At 40.2% G+C, this 21,993-nt stretch overlaps 1 protein-coding gene across 5 annotated transcripts in view; it reads right to left on the bottom strand.

Annotated features, from left to right (window-relative positions):
* The window catches only part of ANKRD17 (ankyrin repeat domain 17), a 197,678-nt gene that overhangs the window by 124,128 nt on the left and 51,557 nt on the right, over positions 1–21,993 (bottom strand). Inside the window, exon 1 of one of the 5 annotated variants that reach the window (XM_090031947.1) lies at positions 15,458–15,577. The exons of the other annotated variants lie outside the window; for them this stretch is intronic. Coding sequence (XP_089888073.1) covers positions 15,458–15,511 — 54 coding nt within the window. The 5' untranslated portion in view covers positions 15,512–15,577. Of the gene's footprint in view, positions 1–15,457; positions 15,578–21,993 lie in introns of those variants that run through there. 5 annotated transcript variants of the gene reach the window in all.

Below are 21,993 nucleotides of genomic sequence, written 5' to 3'. Positions count from 1 at the left end.
ACAGCCACAAGGAAAGATGTACTGCCAGGGAAAGATGTGGGGTGTACTTGCCACAACAAGGATCAGGCCCCTCGCAGCTCCCCTAGCATGTCAAGGTTGCAGGTATTTTTGGCACTTTACCCAAAAAATGTTGCCAACCCCTGCACTACAGGCTTACTTATAAACAACAAAACTTTGATGAGAAAGAAGGAAATCGGCGGATGTTTATTCCTTGCTTTTTAAGTTTAAGCAGGCTACACTTTTGTAATATACAGTGTGTGAACCTGTGTACTTTTAACAATGATTTTAAGGATTACTGAGCCTATTGCTAGGTGGCAAATTTTAACAAATTCATCACTCCCATTTGTTATTTACTCAATTTAACTATCCCCAAACACTTTCTTGACTTCTAAATATTGTAGTCTGTGAACCTACTCCTTTATAGGCTGACTTTAACACTTCACAGTTGTTGCAAATTTTCTTATGCTCATAATTTCAAGCAAGTTCATCCTAATAATGAAAGCAGTCTGCATAACTTCTAGTTGATGTCTATACAATGTCTATAAATCTATACTTAGCTAATTTGGGTGCAGTTGCAGACACTATGCAGGATAGGGCTAGGATCCAGAATGACCTAATAAACTGGGGAAGTGTTCCAAAAATCAAACAGATGAAATTTGACAAAGACAAGTACAGACCTGCACTTGAACAAATAAAGAACTGGGAATGATTGGCTAAGCTGCAGTAGTGCAGAGAAGGACCTGGAGAATTACAGTGGACCATAAGCTAAATATGAGCTACTAGTTTGCTCTTGTTGCCAACAGCATCCTGGGTTGTATTAATAGGAACCTCTCTTTCAAATCAAGAAAAGCCTTTCTGGCACTATTCAGCAGTGGTGAGGTCTCACCTTAAGTACTGCGTCCAGTTTTGGACCCCAAACTTCAAGGATGTGGACAGACTTGGAAGAGTCCAAGGCCAAGCAACAAGGAAGAGGGGCTTCAGGGGCCAAGATTATGAGGGAAAGCTGAAAGTACTAGGATTATTTAATCTGTAAGAGAAGATTATACTGTCAGGTCAGACCTCTCTCGGTCTGCTACATGTAAACCAAGACAGCCTGTTGCATGGTGAGGTTGTCAGCAACTCAACTGGCACCCCCATGGACTTGCCTGGGTTAAGGAGGGCATGTGGAAATCCTGCAGCACTAAAATGAGACCTGTCCCGCTACTTTTTCCCTCTGAAGCCTTCCTCCCACCCCCCATCCCACCCTGCAACCTGTACTCCTTTCCCCCCCATTCTCAGATTATCTGAGGAACATATTTAGTAAATCATTTTATTTGTCCCATTTTCCCTTCTAAATCCACAATGACTCTTTTCTCTCTCCTGCTTACTAAAAGAAACAAGATTTTATAAGAAAAAAAAGTCAGTCACTCCAAATGGCATCCTTCTACCATTTCTTCCCCATCAATAATGTCTATATAAATATATTGATGGCACTCTAAATTGACATTCCATTAGAAGAATTATCCCTCCAAGGTTCCACTATTTTCCTTAAACTGGACTCCCTGCTTTGACCTCTGCTTTTTATTTTTTACTGTTTCTAGTATCTTAGTTCCATACATGCAGATTTTCTGGTACATTTATTCAATTTATGCAGTATGATACCAACATATCACCTATTATAAAGGATATAACCAATCACAAATTCAAGTTTGGCCTTCTCTCCACCCAAACTAAGTTAAAAGTCCATTTAACCAAGGCTGCTGTTCTAGAATTGTTTTATAAACAAGTCCCCCTCTCTCCATTCTCCCCACAGAAGTAACCGATGGACACAGTAAATGTCGTGCAAATTGCTTAATAACACATTACCCACTAACAGGTTTTATACTCTTGCTACAGAATCTGGCTAGCACAGGGAGAATGAGAGAGACCAGGATACCAAGTACCTACCATTTCCCCAAAACAAAGAATCAACAATTACATTAGCTAATTACCCCTTCTTCCTTTTTACATGGTTTTGATGCTGTGGCAGTAGAGCTCGTTGTTTTGACTTACACGGTTTACAATTATTCCAGCACACAATTTCCTATCAGCCACCACTTTCCAACAAGGCAGTGATGAAATAAGGCAAAAGAGCTCACTTGCAAGTTTCCTTCAAAGACATTTAACGTCTTTCATATGCTGATTTATATAGTTTGCAATGAAAAAGAAATCATGAGAGTAAAATTAAACTGAAAAAAAAACACTGCTAATTGGATAGTTTTATCCGTTTAAAAATACATTTAAAAAACACGATAGCTGATTTTAAAAAGAAAAGCAGAAAAGTTTACTTGTGCTGTGTTACGAGCACAAAACTCATTCACTCAGAACTATGACTGTTAATAAATGAAAATACTCACTTATGCTTATTAACAACAAGTAAACTGGGTTGTTTTAAATCAAGTCAATTTAAATCACAGATTTTAAATCAACAAGCCAAAAGCCTGATTTAAGTCACTGATTTTTATCAACTTTCCACCATAAATATTTTTTAATTTTTTTAAAGAAAAGTGTATTTTCATTGGTGGATATAACAATTAAAACATGTTGATTTACAACTAAATACAGTTTTTACACTAGATTTAGTACATTCATCTCCTAAGTACATCCAATGTATATTGTATTGATAAAAATCATGTATTTTAGTATTCTATAAAATGGCGAAACTGTTCTAATTCACTAAATGATTAACTTTGCTCATATTTGTATCAAGCTGCATTAATATGACAATTTGAATTTAATTAAATATACAAAATCAATGCTTCAAATTTATTAAATAAAGCTTTAAAGTTTTAGATAAAGAAACATTTTAAAAATCAAAACATGGTGAACACATACATTTAAATAATTACAGTTAAATAAGTGACTAAACACTAGTATTAACTGATATAGTATTAGAAGCAAGAATAGTGGTTAGTGAATTAAGCCAATTTTTTCAGATCACCCTGGGGAAATTTTTTTAAAAGGCCTAGGGAAGAGTCATTTGAGCGTAATATCCTACTTGCCTAATTCTCTTTAAAATAAGACCGCCTTTTTAAAAAAAAAACAAGGCAATTTTGAAAATGTTTACCCTCTCTTTCTTTCAAGTTTTTAGAACTCAGACCTCCTCCTCCGTCCTATTCATAGTCTAGAAGAAGGAGGGGAAAAAAACGCTTTCCTGTTTTTTCAACTCCCAATCAATTTCTCAGCTTTGAACCAACCAGTCCCAAAGAAGAAAATATTCTCTCTTTCTGCACCTGCAGAAAAGGCTACTGCTAGTAATAGCTAATATAGCACTTCAATAAACTCTGTCTGGTTCCAGGTGCTTTGCTAGCAACTTCCACCGGGTTAGTAGTGTGACTTTCTTTAAAACATCTTCAACAAACATGTCCTGGTTGAATGGTTCACCTCTAGCCATGACATTTATTATGGTTGGCTTGATTGATGGGTGATTAGTAAATGCCCATGTCATAGCAGTTTTTCCAGCAATTAGGCATCTATCCTGGTACTGTGCCATTATTATTAACCCAAAACAATGAAGTGGAGTAACTACCTAATGCATCTACTTTTATTCCTGCAGATCCATTCAAATTTGCTATCAGGTATTTCTTGCTTCAATGTTTCTTAAGTTCTTTCAAAATTTCAGCAGCATCCACAAAACACCAACAATCTTTCCGTAGCTTGCCAAAGGCTACTGAAATAGATTTTAATATATTCACAGCATATCTTCTACATTTCTGTTTAGTTAACTATTGACTACCCTAGCTGTGATACTTCCAGCAATTTTGTCATGATTTTTTTCCCCACACATGGTTATCAGAACAGACCAGTTCTTAATAAACAGCATAAAGCAGTCAACCACTGAATTCCAACACACATCTTGGGGGGGGGGGAATTACCTTGGATCCCCCACCTCTCTGCAGTAAAGTAATCCAAGAATACAGAAGTATTTTGTAATATCAACTTATTTTCCTTTATTCCCACAGTGCTTAAATCTTTGGCTAAAAGACTGATCTAATTAGCACTGCACCCATATGTTTCCAAGTTTGTTTCATTATCTTCTTTTAAGTTTCTTCTCATCTTTGCAGTATTATCTGTAAAACGCTGTGCACATGACACTTGAATTTTTGCTCACAGATTGTTACAGCTTTTACTACTATGTCTTTTAAATATTCTGCAGTATGGGCTTATCCTGAAATGTTTGTTCTGAACAAGACCAAAGGGAGGATCTGCATAAATGAGTCAAGCAATCTTTTCATCTATGTTGTCCTGCTGGACTCTCCTGGTCCTGGTTATGAACTCATCCATAGTTTTACTTGATAATGAAGAAAGTCTTTTTTAGATGAAAATAATTCACTGTTTTGAGGTACGTGCAGTTGCAGCACTGCTGGTGGTACCAGTATATGATTCTGAAGTTGCAGACATTGCAGATTATGGATTTTCATAATTTCTTACATTTAAACTGGATGCTGAAACAAAGTTATTAAAAAGTCTGGGTATTACTCAGTGTATTACCATAAAAAAAATGAGATTGTAAATGAAAGATCTCTCCTATAGATGTTTTTATCAGTGTTTAAAATATAATTTCTCCAAACCCTGTTCTATAGGGAAATATTAAATAAATCATAAAGGTTATTTTATTAAATGCTTTTCTTTATCACTGTTTTTAAAAGTTTGAGAAGACGCTTACATTTTTATTTTAAAATTTATAAATTCCAATTAAAACATTATTCCACACAGGATAAATTTACTTAGGACTTGCATTTTTGCTTACACCGGCAATAAAACTTATTTCAGAGGTGCAGGATTAATATTAAAAATGTATAATTGACAAATATGCCCATAAAATAGCATAGTCATTAGATTTTGAACATAAACCTTTTGAAATTCCTAAGTAATCTACCTAAAATAACTAACATTATAGTAATAAGCATATCATTTACTAGCATTGCAATATATGGTAAGAAATCCATAAGAATAGTTCATCAACACTAAGTTTACTAACCAATTGATCCAGATGGCTTAGACATATCCACATACCATCTTCGAGTTCACTGACTTCTGAGAAGCATTTTTCATAATGTTGCTTTATTCAGACTTCCAGGCCCTGCATCTTTGTTGCACTTTTTACATTTGGTGTTCCTCTTTTTCCCCAGTCACATGGGATTTTTTATTTTTATTTTTTAATATGCTCAAATACGGTCTTTTTTGTAACCTGCAGCCATGGCAGTTTTTTCCTTCAGTTTCCAGGTGCTGAAATCAAGACTAGTCTATGCTCCAGTGTTGTGCCTCCCCCCCCCCCCAACAATCCATGATTTATGCTATTATAACCCCACACCTTGTGTTCTGCAATGTTTTAGTTTAGGGACAAGGATAGAGAGCACTTGAGAAGTTCATGTTTACATGTCTCTGCATATGCAAAGGGACCAAGACAGGCCATTTAACTGAAGTACCTAGAACCATTCAGAAACATGGGGTTTGGTAGTTACTGAGCAGAGAGCTGTTTTTTCATGAGCTGGAGAATAAGCCTCCATTATGGTACAGAATTATATACATAATTTGAAAGCTGAGTTAATCAGCTCAGGTGGAGAGAAAAAAACACAAAACAGGAGTTTGATACTTTCCAGGTTGGGTCAGTGGATAATCCTGATCAAAGAGTACTCACAATGGTGTCAGAGGGCAGGTTCCAACATCTGTGATAATGACTTTGCTGATCCTCTGAATTCAGTAGTATAGGTCCCACATCCCTTGCAGGGTCAAGCCCCTTATGTGTGAAATATTGTACTGCATTTTTAAAGACCTTGGCCTCAAAAATTAGATGTTTTCCCCTCATTCTTGTATAGAAGAAAATCAGCCTCAACTCCAGAGTGTTTGATAGAGGCTTATTGATTTAATGTATTGTATTTAAATTATTTTAATACATTATACTAAATGTATACCTTAGCCAATGTTATATTAAACTCAAATTTTGTTTTAGGCTGGTTTATTGTTCAAAAGGAAAAAACTTACTTATAAATTTAATTTTAAAACACATCAGAAAAATCTAATTTAAATAAAAAAACCTGATTAAAAAAAAACAACAACAACAAAACAAAACAAAACCAAAAAAAAAAAAACACTATCAATTTTTATCCACCCTTCTAGTAAGACATGGCAGTTAGTAAAATGAGGAACGCATGTCAGACCTCAGGAAGGGTATAATGGATGCAGACAAGCTTTGGCTACCCTCTCAAACTATACCAGTTGGTCCAACAAAACATATAAACAAAAATCTTCACTTCTAGAAAATGTTTGGTTCTTTGAAGTGTCACACCCTACAAAAACGTTCTCTATTTTTAAAAAGTTGTGTTCAAATAAAAACACGGAATACTGCATGGACATGAGAAAGCAGGCCTAGTCAATAACAAGTCGATTCACATGGTGCTCTAAAGTTTGTAAACTCTCCACCAGACATGCTTAACGACTTCATGTCATTAACTGTGAAAACAAGATTATTCTGTCAAAAATGCCACTCAACTGCTAACAGTAGCTGATTTGGTTGTCCAGTCTGCAAAATTCCACCTGTAGCTTCATTATGCCTCATTACAATCCACAAAGTCTTCAGGAAAAGGGCATATGAGTAATTACGTATGCCTGCATGCATGCCCTTCCACAAACAAAACATAAAATTGCTGCTGCTACGTAACTATTTAAAGTAAACTGAGGAACACCACCATGTTTCATTTCAGTCTTGGACAAGAAGAAACCCAGATGAACATGAAGAACCAGCAACTCATCCTAGAGACAAGACAACAGCTGTGCTTGAAAAAGCTTTGCTCCCTGAGCCAGAGATTTGCTTTTGAGACAGAGGAGCCTCCACCCTTCAATTTCTGCATATTAAATCTTTTGTTACATAAAACTGAGCCATGGACACATTCAGGGGAAAGGAGAGGGAAGGAAGGTCACAAGAGCTCAGCACAACATGGCTCCTATAAAACTCAGGAACCTTACTTGCATATTAAAACAGTTAGCAAGCTTTTTTTAAACAAATCTCAGCTTAAGTTTCAAGCCTTTAAAGTTAAAAAGAAGCTTTCCAAAAACAATAAATCATAAATTGATGCAAGGCAGCTCCCAGAAACCTACAGGAAAACACCTCTGGTTTCCATTTGGCTTCTTGAAATGGCAAAAGTTCCAAATGAATAGATCACTGGTCATTTTCGGTACTGCTATTTGGAACACTGTAGGCTCCAAGTGAAAATGAAGACGATTGTCAATTCCACTCTGCCTCTAAGAAGAGGCAGCAAAGTCGGGGTGGAAGTTGTCCATGGGTTGTGGGGGACGGGACTCAAAATGGAAACTGGGAAAGTAATGGTATAAACAGGGACCCAGCAATCTGGCTCTGGTCCAGCACAGACCAGGAAGCAGGTGCAGCTTCCAACTGGTACAGAGCTGTTAAGCTGAGCAGCTGAAAACTGCATCTGTGCTGCTGCCGCTGCCCCACTGCAGCACAGGCTCAGCTAGAAGCTACCCAGCTCCAATGCAGCTGCCCTCCAGCTGAAAGCTGCACCCATGCCACTGCCCAGGAGAGGAGGAAAGGGGGTGGGAGGAAGCAGCAGCAGTGTGGATGCAGTTTTCAGATGCCTGGCTCCAGGACAGCTCTCCATAAGCTGGAAGCTGCACCTGGGGTGAGGGGCTGGGGGAAGCTGCGGTGGCACAGGCACAGCTCCCAGCTGCCTGGCCCTGGTACAGGAAAAATCTCTCGCCACAACCATCCAGACCGCATCAGATCAGAGCTGTGTGGGGGGGAGCAGTAGCAGTGGTGGAGGTGCAGGTCCAGCTGGAGGCTGCCCAGCCCTGCCAAAGTTCCTTGTTGCAAAGGCACAGGCAAAGTTCTCAAGCTCTCCAGGCCAGATCCAACCTATGAGCCATATATTGCTGATTCCTGGTGTAGAATACTCAAAACCATCTGGGAGTTTCTTTTGTTTCCAGTTTAACATTTTTGTAAAAACCTATCTTTTAAGGGAGCACCAATAGAGATTTTCTTGGTTGGTACCGATAGCCAATTATTAAGCAGTAATATTGGCCAATACCAATCCGATAACTGATATTTAGTAATACAGCATGTCGAACAAGCTGAAGTGCCCCCACCACCCTTTCTTTGCATGGGGACAGTAATACAGGAGACACAGTGGCACTTTAATTAGAGCAGCTCTCAGGAGGCGCTCTTATTAAAAGCACCGCCTCCCCACTCCCGGGGCATATCTAAATAAGTGCCCCATACCACCTGCAGCTCCTGCCCTTCAACCCCAGCCTGGGGGCAGCTGCCTGAGCCCAAGGCTGCTCAGGGCTGGGTCCTTTCTGGGCACTTTAATTCAAGTAGCTCTTTGAGCCGCTCTAATTAAAGTGCTGCCCCCCACACTTCCCAGAGACTTCCTTTTTGCCAGGGAAGGATCCTGATGCAAACACAGGGGGTAGAGCACAGAACCCCAGGCCCTATGGGTTAAGTCACACTGGGCCTTGGGGTCTGCAACTCAGCTCCATCTGCCCCTCTCTAGTCACATCTGCATCTTTCAGCACTTTCTACAACGCTTGCCCCAGCCCCAGCCTGTAGTCTGTGCTGCGCTGTTGCCAGCTCCTGGGACACCACAGCAGCTGCTCCTCTCCAGCCTGATCAGTCCATGACGGGATGGGGGTGTATATCTGGGGTCACCCCAGATTGTGAGAAGGAATCCAGGTGTCTGAGGGACCCCACCCCTGGGGCGAGAGGGAACCCAGATGTCCAGGCCCCCAGCGTAATTAGTTATCAGAGAACATTATCAGCTACAACAACCAAAAAAAGCCGATACCTGATCATGTTAATTTTCCTTTTATCTGTGCCAATTTGATATGCAACTGATATGCTGGTGTACCTCTTCTACCTTTTAGTAAACTCTAAATTCAGACCATCCTTGAGGGAAGTATAACAAGATACATTTCTCATTTGCTCAACTGTAGCACTATACTTGGTACACAAGCCCATTTTTACTGTACTTAAGTCCAAATACACACTGTAGCAAGTCCAGCTATATTGAAGGACGAATTTGTATGTCTCTTTAGTTAGATTCAAAATAAAATGAAGCATGTGTAATTTGTGCAGCATTAGTAGACTATGTCCTAGTTCTACTTCAGAATTTCAAATGTCAGCACTGAACAACAATATTAATAAAGTGGGTAAGTGCACAACTCTGTAATGTTGTATTAACATTTCAATCATAGCATTTTACTTACATAAACATGTCAAACTAACTTTGGAGTAAAATAAGAGTTAAGGAAAATTGGCAGTCAAAATCTTTTTTTTTTTTTTTTTTAAAACATAAGGACTTCTAAGAATTGAATCTTGGAGATTCCAGTTCAAGACTTAACAGGTCTGTAAACTTCAAACACTAAATTATCTTGGTCTTGGTAATTGGTCATGGCCCTGCTCCTCCTGATCACAGACTCAAAATAATCAGCACTAGGCCATATTTGTTGTGACTAAGAGAACAAGGTATTCTCATACAAGCTGAAACTGACTGAGGACATGTAATTAAACTTCGCAGAAAAGAAAGAACAACTGCTGGGGCACATGAGTAGCCAGGACAGATTTTATTCTAAAATTAATTTTTCTATTTAAAGTCAAGAAGAAGTAAAGACAAGCACAAAAGGAAAGCACAAACAAGATAAACAAAAGGCAAAAAATGCAAGGATCAGCATTTGAGAGCAGGAAAACAAAAAAAGCAAAATAAAATGCTTTAAAGACTTATACAGGGGAAAAAAAACCCAAAATAACAGGGGATATGAATTTTGAAAATGTAGTTCTAAAATTCAAAATTATGAAAAGTTTAACACTAAGATTACTATGTATTGACAAGAGTCAAGACTTCTATTAAAGCTCTATTACAGAGCTTTAAACTGGTTTGGGACCCCCAAAATACAACTGACGTGCTAATTCTATGACTACTGGGAATGAAATTTGCAACCAAGCAACTTAGGGCCTTTCTTGGCTTCCCTGGGTGGACAAATTAACCAAAGGCATGCAAGTTTATGCCTCTTAGTTAGAGCTCATTAAACCTCTGCTTGTCACCTGAGCTTTTTTTTTTTTTTTAGGGAAGATGTACATTTTATAAATAAATCAAACTGGCATTCATTATATTTTTTAGCTACATTGTAACTCCTTGTTTAGACAAACCCTTCAAAAAGTCTGAATCCTAGTTAGAAGGAGACTGTCTTTCAGCACTTTGAAAACAGGACCATCCTTTCCATAACAGCCTTCTAAAGGAACTCTTCCCTTTCCTGAAAGACTGCATATTAGGACTGCTGCAAGGCAGATCAAATCAGCTACCTATGTCTGAGTAAAGACTGCAACCAGAGGGAATAAAAATTGGGGTTCCCAAAGGAAAGGCAGCAGAGCGGAGTGCCCTGAACAGGGGCAGCGCTAGGAAGGGGCCTGGGGAAGGAGCTATAGCCACCCCAAAATTTGCCTTAGCCCCCCCCCCCCATAGCGATCCCCTCCCAGCACCACCACTACCACTGCCACATGCCTCACACAGCTGAGCCTATCCTGCTCCCACCTGTTCTGAGCACAGCCCTGGCCTAGTCCCCGACACCAGGAAGAGGCTGGCAGAACCCATGGCCCTCAGCCCATAGTGTACAGCCTGCCTCCACCCCATAAACAATTCCAGGGGTCCCATTTGCCAACCTGGCTAGGCAGTACCTACCCCCGCCCCACTGTGGGGACTCCGATCTGCCCCCCATAACAGATCTACCTGTAGGGTACTTTTCTCCAAGCTGCAGGGCTGCATTCCTGGCCACATGCATGAGTGCATGGCTGCGCGCATACACAAGGCATTTATCTATGACATTATCAGCTACACCAGTCAAAAAAGCTGATCACGTTAATTTTCCTTTATCAGTGCCAATCCAATATGCAACCAATATATATCAGTGCACCTCTAAGTGCCTAATGGATCCACTTGTACAGAGCCCTGCAACTACCATGCCAAGGCCTTCGACGCATGTGCTTGGGCAAGAGTATGGAAGAACGGAGGCTGTCTAAGTCCTACTATCCCCTCTTTTGTTTCTGTCAGGGTGATGTCCCTTAGTCTTCCTCCAACCCAGGAGTACCCACAAGGCAGTACCCTTGCTCTTAATCAATATAAGAAAAGGAAACCAGTAGACAAAAAGCAGCACAAACCTTAAAAAAGAAATCACATCCCAAAAGTATTTTTAACAAATATTTTCAAGAAAAGCTTTTAAAACTGCCACAAGGTGAAGTAGCAAACTAAGATTTATTTGGTCACCACTTCTTCTATTATTCCCAAATATATATATTTTGTTAAAAACAAGTTCTGTCCCCAACAGCCCACTTACTTTGCAATGAAAACAGTTATAATAACAGTCAGTTTTAAAGCCAATAAAATAATTAACTTCTTATTGAAATATTGCTAGAACACCCTGTTTTAACCTAGAACCTTCAGAACAAGATTACAGAAACATATTAAAAACAAGCATCAGTTTTCCAATTTAAAAGATGCCACATCTGAAAGTTTCCCTTGAGTTTTCAATAAAATATTTCATTTGAGGAAAACAGCTTTTATTTCTCATGGGAATGTAAATCGATGAAGGACAAAACTTTTCCATATTTTAACCTGGGTGCCATGAAGTTGGAAATAAAAATCTGTCCTGTTCCATCTCCATGCAGTCCCACTTATTTCAATGAAACTGCACAAAATGGGAAAGATTTGTTAACTCAAACCTAGTGAAAAGTCTAGATTTGAGAATGGTGACATCTTGTGAGGAAATAGTAAAGAAGAAAACAAATATCAAACAAGTAAATTTTCCCCAAAGCCAAGGATTTTAAAATCATGTTTTAAAAATAGGAAAGCTTTAATATTTCTTTAAAAAAAGAAAAAAATAAATAAAAATCAGATTTCAGGTGTATAAGGATAGAAATGATTATTCTAGAACATAAATATTTCCAAAATAGGGACTTAAAGATTCACTCACTAAAAGTGCTTTATATAAAAAAGTTAAAGTTTCGATATAAAAAAGCTTGAATCTTTAAAAATAAGTTATGATAGCATCTTATTACTTTAATAAAATTATACATAATTCATATTACGAATAGCCCCCTTACCTTCCGAAATATTACCATATTTACAAGATGAAGTTCCCCCCACAAAAAAAAACCTTTGTCTTATAACTGCATACAGGAAAACCTAACTAAATACCTTTTCTATCATTAAATTGCGCCAAAAGAAGCATGTGCTCAGGAACAGAAACCAACTATGAAGCTGATTAAATGCAGCCAATACTGAGCATGACTATAAAACACTTGGCCCAGATTGGGCACACATGCTGATGGGAAGTAACCACAATGATAGATTAGGTTAGCTCATCTGAATAAGATAGACATCAATGGCAGAACCCATTAAGTGCCATCCCCCTCAGCACCAACTCTCTTTTCAAGTCATGGTGAGGCACAATGCTACATCTATTTCAACTTCCTCTTCACTCCCACAGCTGAGGTGTGACTGTTTTCCCACGACTCCCAATTATTCCCGTTTCTTCACCAGCCTTAAATGTCTGGCGAACAAAACCAAGCAGAATCCCAAACACTTCACCCAAAAATCCTCTAATGGCCCCTCTCAACCTGTCGCATATGATCAACAGGAACCCTGGTTTACTCTGATTTAACAAAATCCCCAATTTTCAGTTTAAAAAAATCCCCACCTAAATCCCCATTTTTCCAAGATTAAAATGAAACACCACTATACAGATAGATAGATAGGAGGTGTTTCATTTAAATCACGGAAAAATGTAAATTTGGGGCTACCTTTCTTTAATCAAAAATTGAGGACTTTTTTAAAATCAGAGAAAACCAGGATCCCTGATGATCAGCATGGCCACGTCCTCTATGTGCGGAGCTGGACCATGTTGTCCAGCTCATCTTCATATAAATTTTTTGAGCATCCCAGGACCCGTAACAAGTACATCAGGTTCCAGTCATGAGTGGGGGTCTAATTAGTACATGGATCCTTTCGCGGGGGTGGGCGCATCTGGAGTACACACACACATACTGAGCAGTGGTGAGCTGTGGGGTCACCATGGCTTGAAGTCCTGCTGACTTTGGTGGGGCCCAGCCCAATAAACTATATGATAAATTCACAAGCCTTTGGACTAATATCATGCACAGTCTGTTCTATACACAAGTAGGTACCAAAATGCTGCTTAAAGGGTATGTTTATGGAATGCCTATGCTAAAACTTGCAGCAGTTTAAAAAAGCAGTAACATACATTAATTCTGGATGAACTAAGTCTATGGGTACCCTATGCAAATTGGTACAGCCATGTTTAATTTCAAGGTCATTGTTTTCAGGTTTGTTCCTCTCTTCCATGTGCTCAGGGAGAACAGGGTCTAATAGGAAAGAGAGGGGGAAAGGGCTGATGAGGAAATAACCTGTAGCAAAGCAGAGGGCAAAGGGGTTACATGGGACCCCCCTCTCCCCCAGATTTATTTTCTTTGTAGCAGTGGGAGGTTGACAAATTCAAGAAAAACCTCCAATAATTAGATTCTATACCTGGAAGATGTTAATACATTTTCCATATATAAAATCTAATTATTGGGGGGCTGTCTTATAACAGGGGCCATCTTCTATTCAAGTAAGTATGATAGTTATGAGAATACGTATATATTATGGGAACAAGGGAGTCTAAAACTGGTTTTGGGAACAAAGTTAACGCTAATGCCATTTTTGTTTTTAATGCAACTGGAAAATGTTTATAGGCCAACTGGTAACATTATAATAGGACCACATTCAAAGTTAATGCTATTTAGAAAAATCTGTGCAATTGCAAGCACTCTTAAATATTTAATTTTGAAAAAAATAGATTAAGTATGAACTATTTTTGATGAAAAAATGGAACAGCGCACATCTATTTAGCACTTAACCAGCTATTACACTTTGCTAACAAAACTGTAAAAAATGCAGTAAAAGAGATTAATTTGATTTATTCCTACTTCCATATTCTAGAAAGTATGAAGGGATATAATGCTTGGAATGTCAGGCTTCATCTAGATGTAAAAGCAAATAGGAGCAGTGTCACTTTAAACTAACACACGTGGGTATTACATGGAAGTCAATTAGGTTTTTGGATTGGAGATGCACCCAAAAAAGAGGAGCTATCATTTACTCTATGAAGTAAATCTATTTATGTGTTAAGAAAGTCAAACAGAATCAGGTCACAAATGTATATATTTTTAATGGAGTAAAATATAAAATTCTCTGTATCGTATGTTAATTTCAGGAGAAATGATACTGAAGAAAGAAAATTACAGCACAATCAGTTTCATTCTGCAGAACAGCAAGAAGCTATAAGAACCATACTGCAATGTCAGCTCCAAGCACACACAGGGGCTCCAGAAAATGCTCATTGATCATGCAGCACTTTAAAATGCGCAGGCAGCCTCTCTGCTCTACCTCATTTCCCCCCACCTCCGCAGCTTTATAGCAACGGAGAATTCTCAACACCAGTGTTCCACATACCAAAGGAAAAACTAGTCATATCCTTGCCCTTTTTTTAGTTCTATCATCCTAGAAAGACAGATCTATAACTCTAATTGGTAGCTCAGAAACTGCAGTAACTCAATATTGTATTCAAAGGCTGTTAAATCAGAAATTCTCTAAAAAATGAAGAAATAAAGCACACAGAAAGCAATTGATAACTGACTGATAACTACAGCTTATTTTTAGACTGATACAGTACAAGAATAAAATCTGGTGAGCTGTGACCTCTCTCCAGGCAGTAAGAGATCAATGTATATAAAAATGTATGCTCCAAAAAGACGACAATCAAAATTCAGCATTTTAGAATTTACAATGTAATTCTGATTACTCTCTAAAAATAAGATATTGTATCTAAGCAGACATGGCTGCATGAGAGAAAAAGCCATCTCTAGCATTTCCAACGTGATCCAAAGCATATTTAGAAATTTACCATCTTTCATTTTTTAACAGATTTTAAATGTATATTGATTCAAAGAAAAAAACACCTTCTTTAAACAGCAGAATATTAGCTACCTTAGGCCTCTATGTAATAAGCTATGCCACACATAGGAAACTAAACCCTCTGAAAGCTGCTTTGCTGATCCCACCTTCTAATGAGTTAATCTAAAGGTCATGCAGGCATTTTATAAAGTCATAGGCTCCCTCTTTATTCCTCTCTACTGCATACAATTTACAAGGCAATTTACAAAACCGGTAAACTGCAACTACACTAATTCTCAACAAAATCTGTAGTCAGAGCCAATCCTGTCACATCTCACAGAACAAGGGCTGTGTGTCTTGCTTTAATGCCTAACTTCCTCCCCTTCTCTATCCACAGACTAATTCATAAGCGAATTCCAGCAGATCAATGTCTTTGTTCTGGCTTCCTCTTTCGTTGCAGTTTGTAAAAGCAACCCTACCTCAAGAATGTCTTCTAGAACATATGCTTCCATTTCAGTTGCTGTCTCCACCATGTTTTATTAAACTGCCATGTTTCTTACTGCACTATGATTAGATCACTGCCAGCAGGAACACTCCTCTGTGTCAGCAAGGGAACAGGAAATGGAATGTTCTATTACAGCCTGGAGCAGCTGGGCCACTCGCAAGCCAGGCATCTACCAACACCGTGGGGGTGATTCGTTCACAAAGCTCTTTAAAGACACAGCTGCACTTGTACTAGAAACACTCCTGCTAAAAACCCAACCGCAGAAAACATCCAGACAATTTTCTTTAACTTAAATACTTTACAATAGTAATTATTAAGGTGAATTCAACATTTTTAAAACAAGAATTCTGAAGCGTCAGCCTTCTTAGGTTCGTTCACCCGGGACTTGCCGTTTTGTGATACATAAATGTATCTGGAGCAAAGGTTTGTAGAATAAAAGCTGCTGTAGAAAAATGCTTTTACAAGCACACGTCTCAGGCATCCTGACAGAAAGTAACAGGAATGAGTGTCTGATAAAATACAAAACAGCCATTCCGGTTCATTCCTTAGGTATTAAGAAGTCCTTCCTAACTTCTGATCTGTATAAATTAGCAGAGTAAGCTTCATTCTAGTTTTTGACAGAATGGTCTTTGAAAAACCTATTTAAATCTTGTTTTTCTCAATACTGATTGAAAAACCTATTTAAATCTTGTTTTTCTCAATACTGATTCAGCACTCAACAGTTTCCTATGCATAGGTTACCTTCTTGCCTCTTGACAAAATTTCATGCATTTATCCCAGATGGTCTCCCTGCAAGTCTCTCCTACTGAAAATTTTCTCATCTAAATTAACATTTGAACACTGTCCTTTGTAGTCTCAAAGTACCTCACTCTAGAAACTAAACATAGTCAATCAGGTGCAAAGCTCCAACAGTAGTCTGAAGTGAACTCACACCACCTCCACCCTACAGCACAATTCCGAAAGTGCTCTCTCCTTGGGGTGTGTTATACTGCGATGCTTTAAAAATTTCTGCCCTTTTCTTGGCCAGCTCAGTGCCTACAAAGTCCACTTAAAATCATGTTTTTCCTCCAGATACAATGGTTGTTGCCTGGGTCTCGAGATTCTCTGGCCTCTCCTCCACACTCTCTTTCCATTGCTGGAGCGCAACATTAAGAGAACCAAATGAAGGTGGCAGATATCCTAGGAGAAACCCAGGACCATGCCAAAAAGAGAAAAAAAGGAAATATGAAAAAATTAAATATTGACTAGAGACTACCAGAGCCTGACAATCTGACTCCACTTGCAAGGAAAGACTGATAAATGACTAATACACACAGGGTTCGTGAATAGCAAACCAAAGTGCTGTCACTAAGTTTTATCTCAATCTGCTTCTCATGTTCTGTTCCAGTTTTTAGCATCTAATGCTTTGCCTACAAAACCGTATACCTTTCTGCATGAATCTTATATAAAGGTGCCACACTGCTCTTCCTTCTGCCTAACACCACTACCTCTCTCTCTCCATTCTGGTTCTGTAAGAAAACTGAAAGGCTGTTGACCCAGAAATTCAAAAAAAATGAATTCATGCTACCAAACACATACTCCCATCATGTTTGTCAAAGAAAGACCGAGAACGTGTAAGGAACGGAAAAAGTCAACTTAGTTTTGCCTTATTCCAAGAGTGGCACTAGAGACAGTCAGGGTTTATGCAATCTGCATATATTAACACTTGCTGTTGATATTAGAGGGAGAAATTTCCAAAATAAGAAGCTTGATAAGCCAGTGTTCCATAGGGTTTATCATTTAGCTAAATTACTGTTTTAAGATTTTATCTCATGTGAATAAAACATTTGGACACTTGCTCTACTTTTTAAGTTGTTGATCAAGACTAGGATTCTAAACACTAGAAAGAAATTACAAAGGGAAGTTGGAAAAATTCTCCCATTTTAAGCCTATTCAAGGTAGATATTTTAAAAGTCTATTCAAGGTAGATATTTTAAAAACAAAATTGGATGTCTTCATAAAAACAGGTCTCTCTCAAGACCCAATAACTCATGCCAGAATGAGTATTTGCTTATGTATAAAAATACCCTCTCCACTAGAGGAATTGGTGGGTGAAATTTTTCACATGAAGTCAGAAGATATTCAAGTTTGTACAGGATTGCATACTGTATTGACATCCTTTCCACCCACTCTTGTACAACCCCAGTCTCCTCAAGAACCTGCCCGCCCAAAATCTACAAAAATTCCCAACTATTCTCATTTCTCTCCGTATCTTTACTACCATTTTAAAAAAATGCACATAAGCTAAGGATTCAATGTTAGGTAAGCCCCATCCCCCCAACCCTTCTTCCTTGTATAACTCCCGCCTCTCCACTCTCTCTATTCCCCACCCCGCAAAAAAAAACCGGCGCAAGATCCTCTGTATGGGGTTGGCAATGTTTTAGAAAGGAGTACTGCTTTAACAAATTTTAGCTCCAAGCACAGCCCAATTCTAATCTGGCCATGCCTCTGCCACAGCTGAAACTGGAAGCAGAGTCACTGCTCCCACTACAATTTTGCCACCTGTTCACCTTGCTGCCTGGTTGCCACATGAGCAAGGACCCTCCATGTCACAATTACATAGTCTGTAGAGTCAGGAGGATCATCGTATCCAACCCCCTGCCCCTGGCAGGAAAGAGGACTGAGGTCACGTGACCCCAGCAAGGTGACTATTAAGCCTCCTCTTCAAGACCTCCAAATTGGGTGACAGCACCACCTCTCTTGGAAGCCCATTCCAGATTCTGACCACCCTTACTGTAAAAAAAAATTCTTCCTAATGTCTAACCTGAATCTAGTCTCCACTAGTTTATACCCATTATTCCTAGTTACTCCTAGGTGCACTCTGGTAAATAGCACATCTCCAATCCCCTGTTGTCCTCCCTTAATAAACTTATAGACAGCTACAAGGTCTCACCTCAGACATCTCTTGTGAAGACTGAAGAAATACAGATCCCTCAACCTCCCCTCATAGGGTCGTTCATGGAGGCCACTAATCATACGAGAGGCCCTCCTCTGAACCCTCTCTAGATTCTCCGTGTCCCTCCTGAAGTGCGGCGCCCAAACCTGGGCACAGTAGTCCAACTGCGGCCTGACCAATGCCACATAGAGGGGGCGCATCACCTACCTCGATCTGTTGGTCATGCATTTGCTAATGCAGACAAGGTGCAACTGGCCTTGTTACACTGCCAACTCATGTTCACCTTGGAGTCAACTATCACTCCAAGATCCCTCTCAGCCACTGAGCTGCTAAGGAGGTCCTCCACCAACCTATAGGCATGCTGGGGATTCCTCCTCCCTAGGTGGAATACCTTACATTTATCTCTGTTGAACTGCATCCTGTTTCGTTCCGCCCAATGATCCAACCTGTCCAGATCGGCCTGTATCTGCTCCCTGCCCTGGGGTGTGTTAACTTTCCCCCATAACTAGGTATCATCTACGAACTTGGAAAGGGTGCTCTCCACACCCTTGTCCAAATCACTGATGAAGATATTAAATGACACTGGTCCAAGGACCGAACCCTGCAGGATCCCACTGCCTACCTACTTCCAGGCCAAGAACAACCCGTCCACCACCACTCTCTGGGTGCAGTCCCTAAGCCAGCTGTCCACCCACCTGACTGCGTAAGCATCCACAACCTGTTAGCTTCCCTATGAGAACAGGATACTGTGTCGAAACTGTGTCGAAGGCCTTCTTAAAATCCAGGCAGATGACATCAAGGCAGTGTGTGACTTGGTCATAAAAGGCTACAGTTTGTCAAGCAGGAACTACCTGTGATGAATCTGTGCTGGTTTCCTTTCAGCATTATTTCCCCTGCTGGGCCTTCACAAATATGCTCTTTGATGATTTTTTCCAGTATTTTCCCAAGGACAGAAGCAAGACTGACTGGCTTAAAGTTACCCGGATCATCCTTTCTCCCCTTCTTAAAAATGGGCACCACATTGGCCCTCTTCCAGTCCTCAGGGACCTAGCCAAAAGCACCATGAGTACTCGAACAGCCATGCCAGCAGCTCAGCTATGACACTAGCCAATTCCTTCAGCACCTGTGGATGGAGGTCATCTGGGCCAGCTGACTTGTACCCATCCAGCCCTTCCAAGTGCTCCTTAACTAAGTCAGCACTAACCTTTGGTGGTCTGGTGCCTTTTGAACATCTGTCTATGTTCAAGGTGGGGGAACTGTCTTGGTAAGGACTTAGGAATATTGAAGCAAAGAACTCGTTGAAGAGCTCTGCCTTTTTCCTTGCATCAACCACCAACTGTCCTGATTTGTCCTGTAGGGGGGTCCTATGTTACTTTGTGCCTTCCTTTTCCTTGCTATGTAACTGTAGAAGGACTTTTTATTGTCCTTAATTGTAGCCAGCCTAAACTCCAGTCCTGCCTTGGCCTGCCTAACTGATTCCCTGCAATAGCACGCTACAGAAGTGTACTCCTCCTTGGTGGCTGCCCCCTGCTTCCACTGCCTATGAAACCCTCTCATTTCACCCAGTCTTTTCTGGAGTTCCTATTCAGCCAAAGGGGCTTTTTTATCCCCTTACCCTTTCCTAAGTAAGAGGATAGACTTCTTCTGTGTCCCAAGGATCACTCCCTTGAGAAATCTCCAACCTTCCTGCACCCCCATTTGCTTGATGCTCTTGAGTTCTGCCACCTCACTATCCTAAGTTTACTAAAGTTGGCCCTTCTGAAGTCTAACACTTTAGCCTCGCTGGATATTTTTCCCACCCTTCGCAGGATAGTGAACTCTACCACGTGATGGTCACCATCTCCCAGGTTACTGTGTACTTGCACGTTTCCCACAAGATCATCCCCTGATGCTAAAACCAAGTCTAGAAAGGCACTAGCCTTGTGGGAATGGACACCACCTGAGTTAGGTGGAGGTCCTGCACACAGTGTAAGAACCTACATGAGCAGTTGTTTTGGCCGTCTGCTCCTCCCAACAGATGTCCAGGTAATTTAGATTCCCCATGACCAAAGCCCCCCATTTTTGTGTCAGATAAAACAGTTTATGGCTGGATCTGAACTGTGATACTGGTCTAGAGCAGGAGCTGCCAACCTATGGCTTGGGCCCACAGACAATGGCCTGGAGGTGCTCTCTTTGTGCCTCCACAGAAAGAATACTGGTGTCAGACAGGTCCTAGAGCCTACCTGACTTGGATGAGACCTGGTCCCGTGGGCTAGATGAGAGATGTGGGGCCAGTCTATGGGCCCATAAACCCTGCCTACCTCCCCGCCATACTAGATCTGATGCTTACACACTGCATGCAGTGTGCAACTTGGAGTAGCTTTTGGGGGGGGGGGGAAGTGCTGCAATCTAGGGAGATAGGCATGTGCTATATACAAACAGTTGGTCCAGGTCTGCACTGCATGTAGTACCTACTCCAGGACCTGGGGTAGGCTCTGTGTGTAGCACAGTTCTGAGCAGCTAAAATCAGCACTGTATGCAGCACATGTCCCAGACCCTGCCCATGGGACTGGATCAATTCAGATAAAGAGGCAGCACCAGGAACCAAGTAACAGAGCTCCACAGGATGGATTCAGCCCCTGAGCCCTATGATTGACACCTCAGGTTTAGAACATCAGATAAGCCTCCTGGAATATTAAAAATGCAGAAGGGAAGGAATCTACAGTTGAGCAGCCTACACACAGGGCATAGCTGCATTTTTCCCAGATAACCATACTGAAATCTATTAGGTATGGGTAGCTACATAGGCAGCTCAAGCAGAAATGCTGACAGCTACTAATATGATCCACTAGTCTGGCTCCACCAGTTCTATACTTTCCTTCAACTAGCAAATAAGAGGAGAGAAGACTTCTACTCAGCAAGTTAGGCTACCAAGACTGAAGGACGGTGATAATTACCAACTTAAAACAGTCTCCCCCAAAGATGCGACAGCCAATTCAGCAATGTCACCTTTCATAGCAAGGGCTATAATACTCTATAGAATCTAATTTTTCATCTGAAATAAAGTTTCTAAAACCACACAGCTATAAAGAAAGCCATGTAATACAAACCAATATTGAACTAAATGCAATGTTAATGCTAACTATGCAAAGAGCTGCAGTGCTTCTACTGCTTAAAGTTTCCACAAATTACAGCAAAGTGGAATAACTAGAGCCTGTTAGATTTCACTGCTGTATGCCAGCTCTGAATAAGGCAGCATAGAAGAATCAGGTCACTTGTGTGGTAGCACTGAAAAAATTAAGGCTTGAAGAACTTCTGCCATTTTCAACATTCCCTCCACCACTGTACAAGATAGAGAGCAAAGGAAGGAAGAGAGGCATTTATCCAGGTTACTGCACTGCAGCAACCAGGATATTAGAACTTATGCAAAGTAGCAGTGGTCTCCTTTTCCACAAAATTAAAGAATACTTCTGAAAGGGGAAAGACAGGCAGGGGAGAAGGGAGATGGATCATTTCTTCAAGCAGACAGATGTTAGGTAGGGGAGATGCTCTAAATATCAGACATCTAAAAGAAGCAAATGAAAGACTGCTCAGCT

Source organism: Crocodylus siamensis, chromosome 2, assembly GCF_052110815.1.
Source record: "Crocodylus siamensis isolate JL-2025a chromosome 2, ASM5211081v1, whole genome shotgun sequence".
Classification (NCBI taxonomy): Eukaryota; Metazoa; Chordata; order Crocodylia; family Crocodylidae; genus Crocodylus; species Crocodylus siamensis.
Note: the sequence above shows the minus strand (reverse complement) of the source record. Positions and strands in the feature narration are given on the sequence as shown.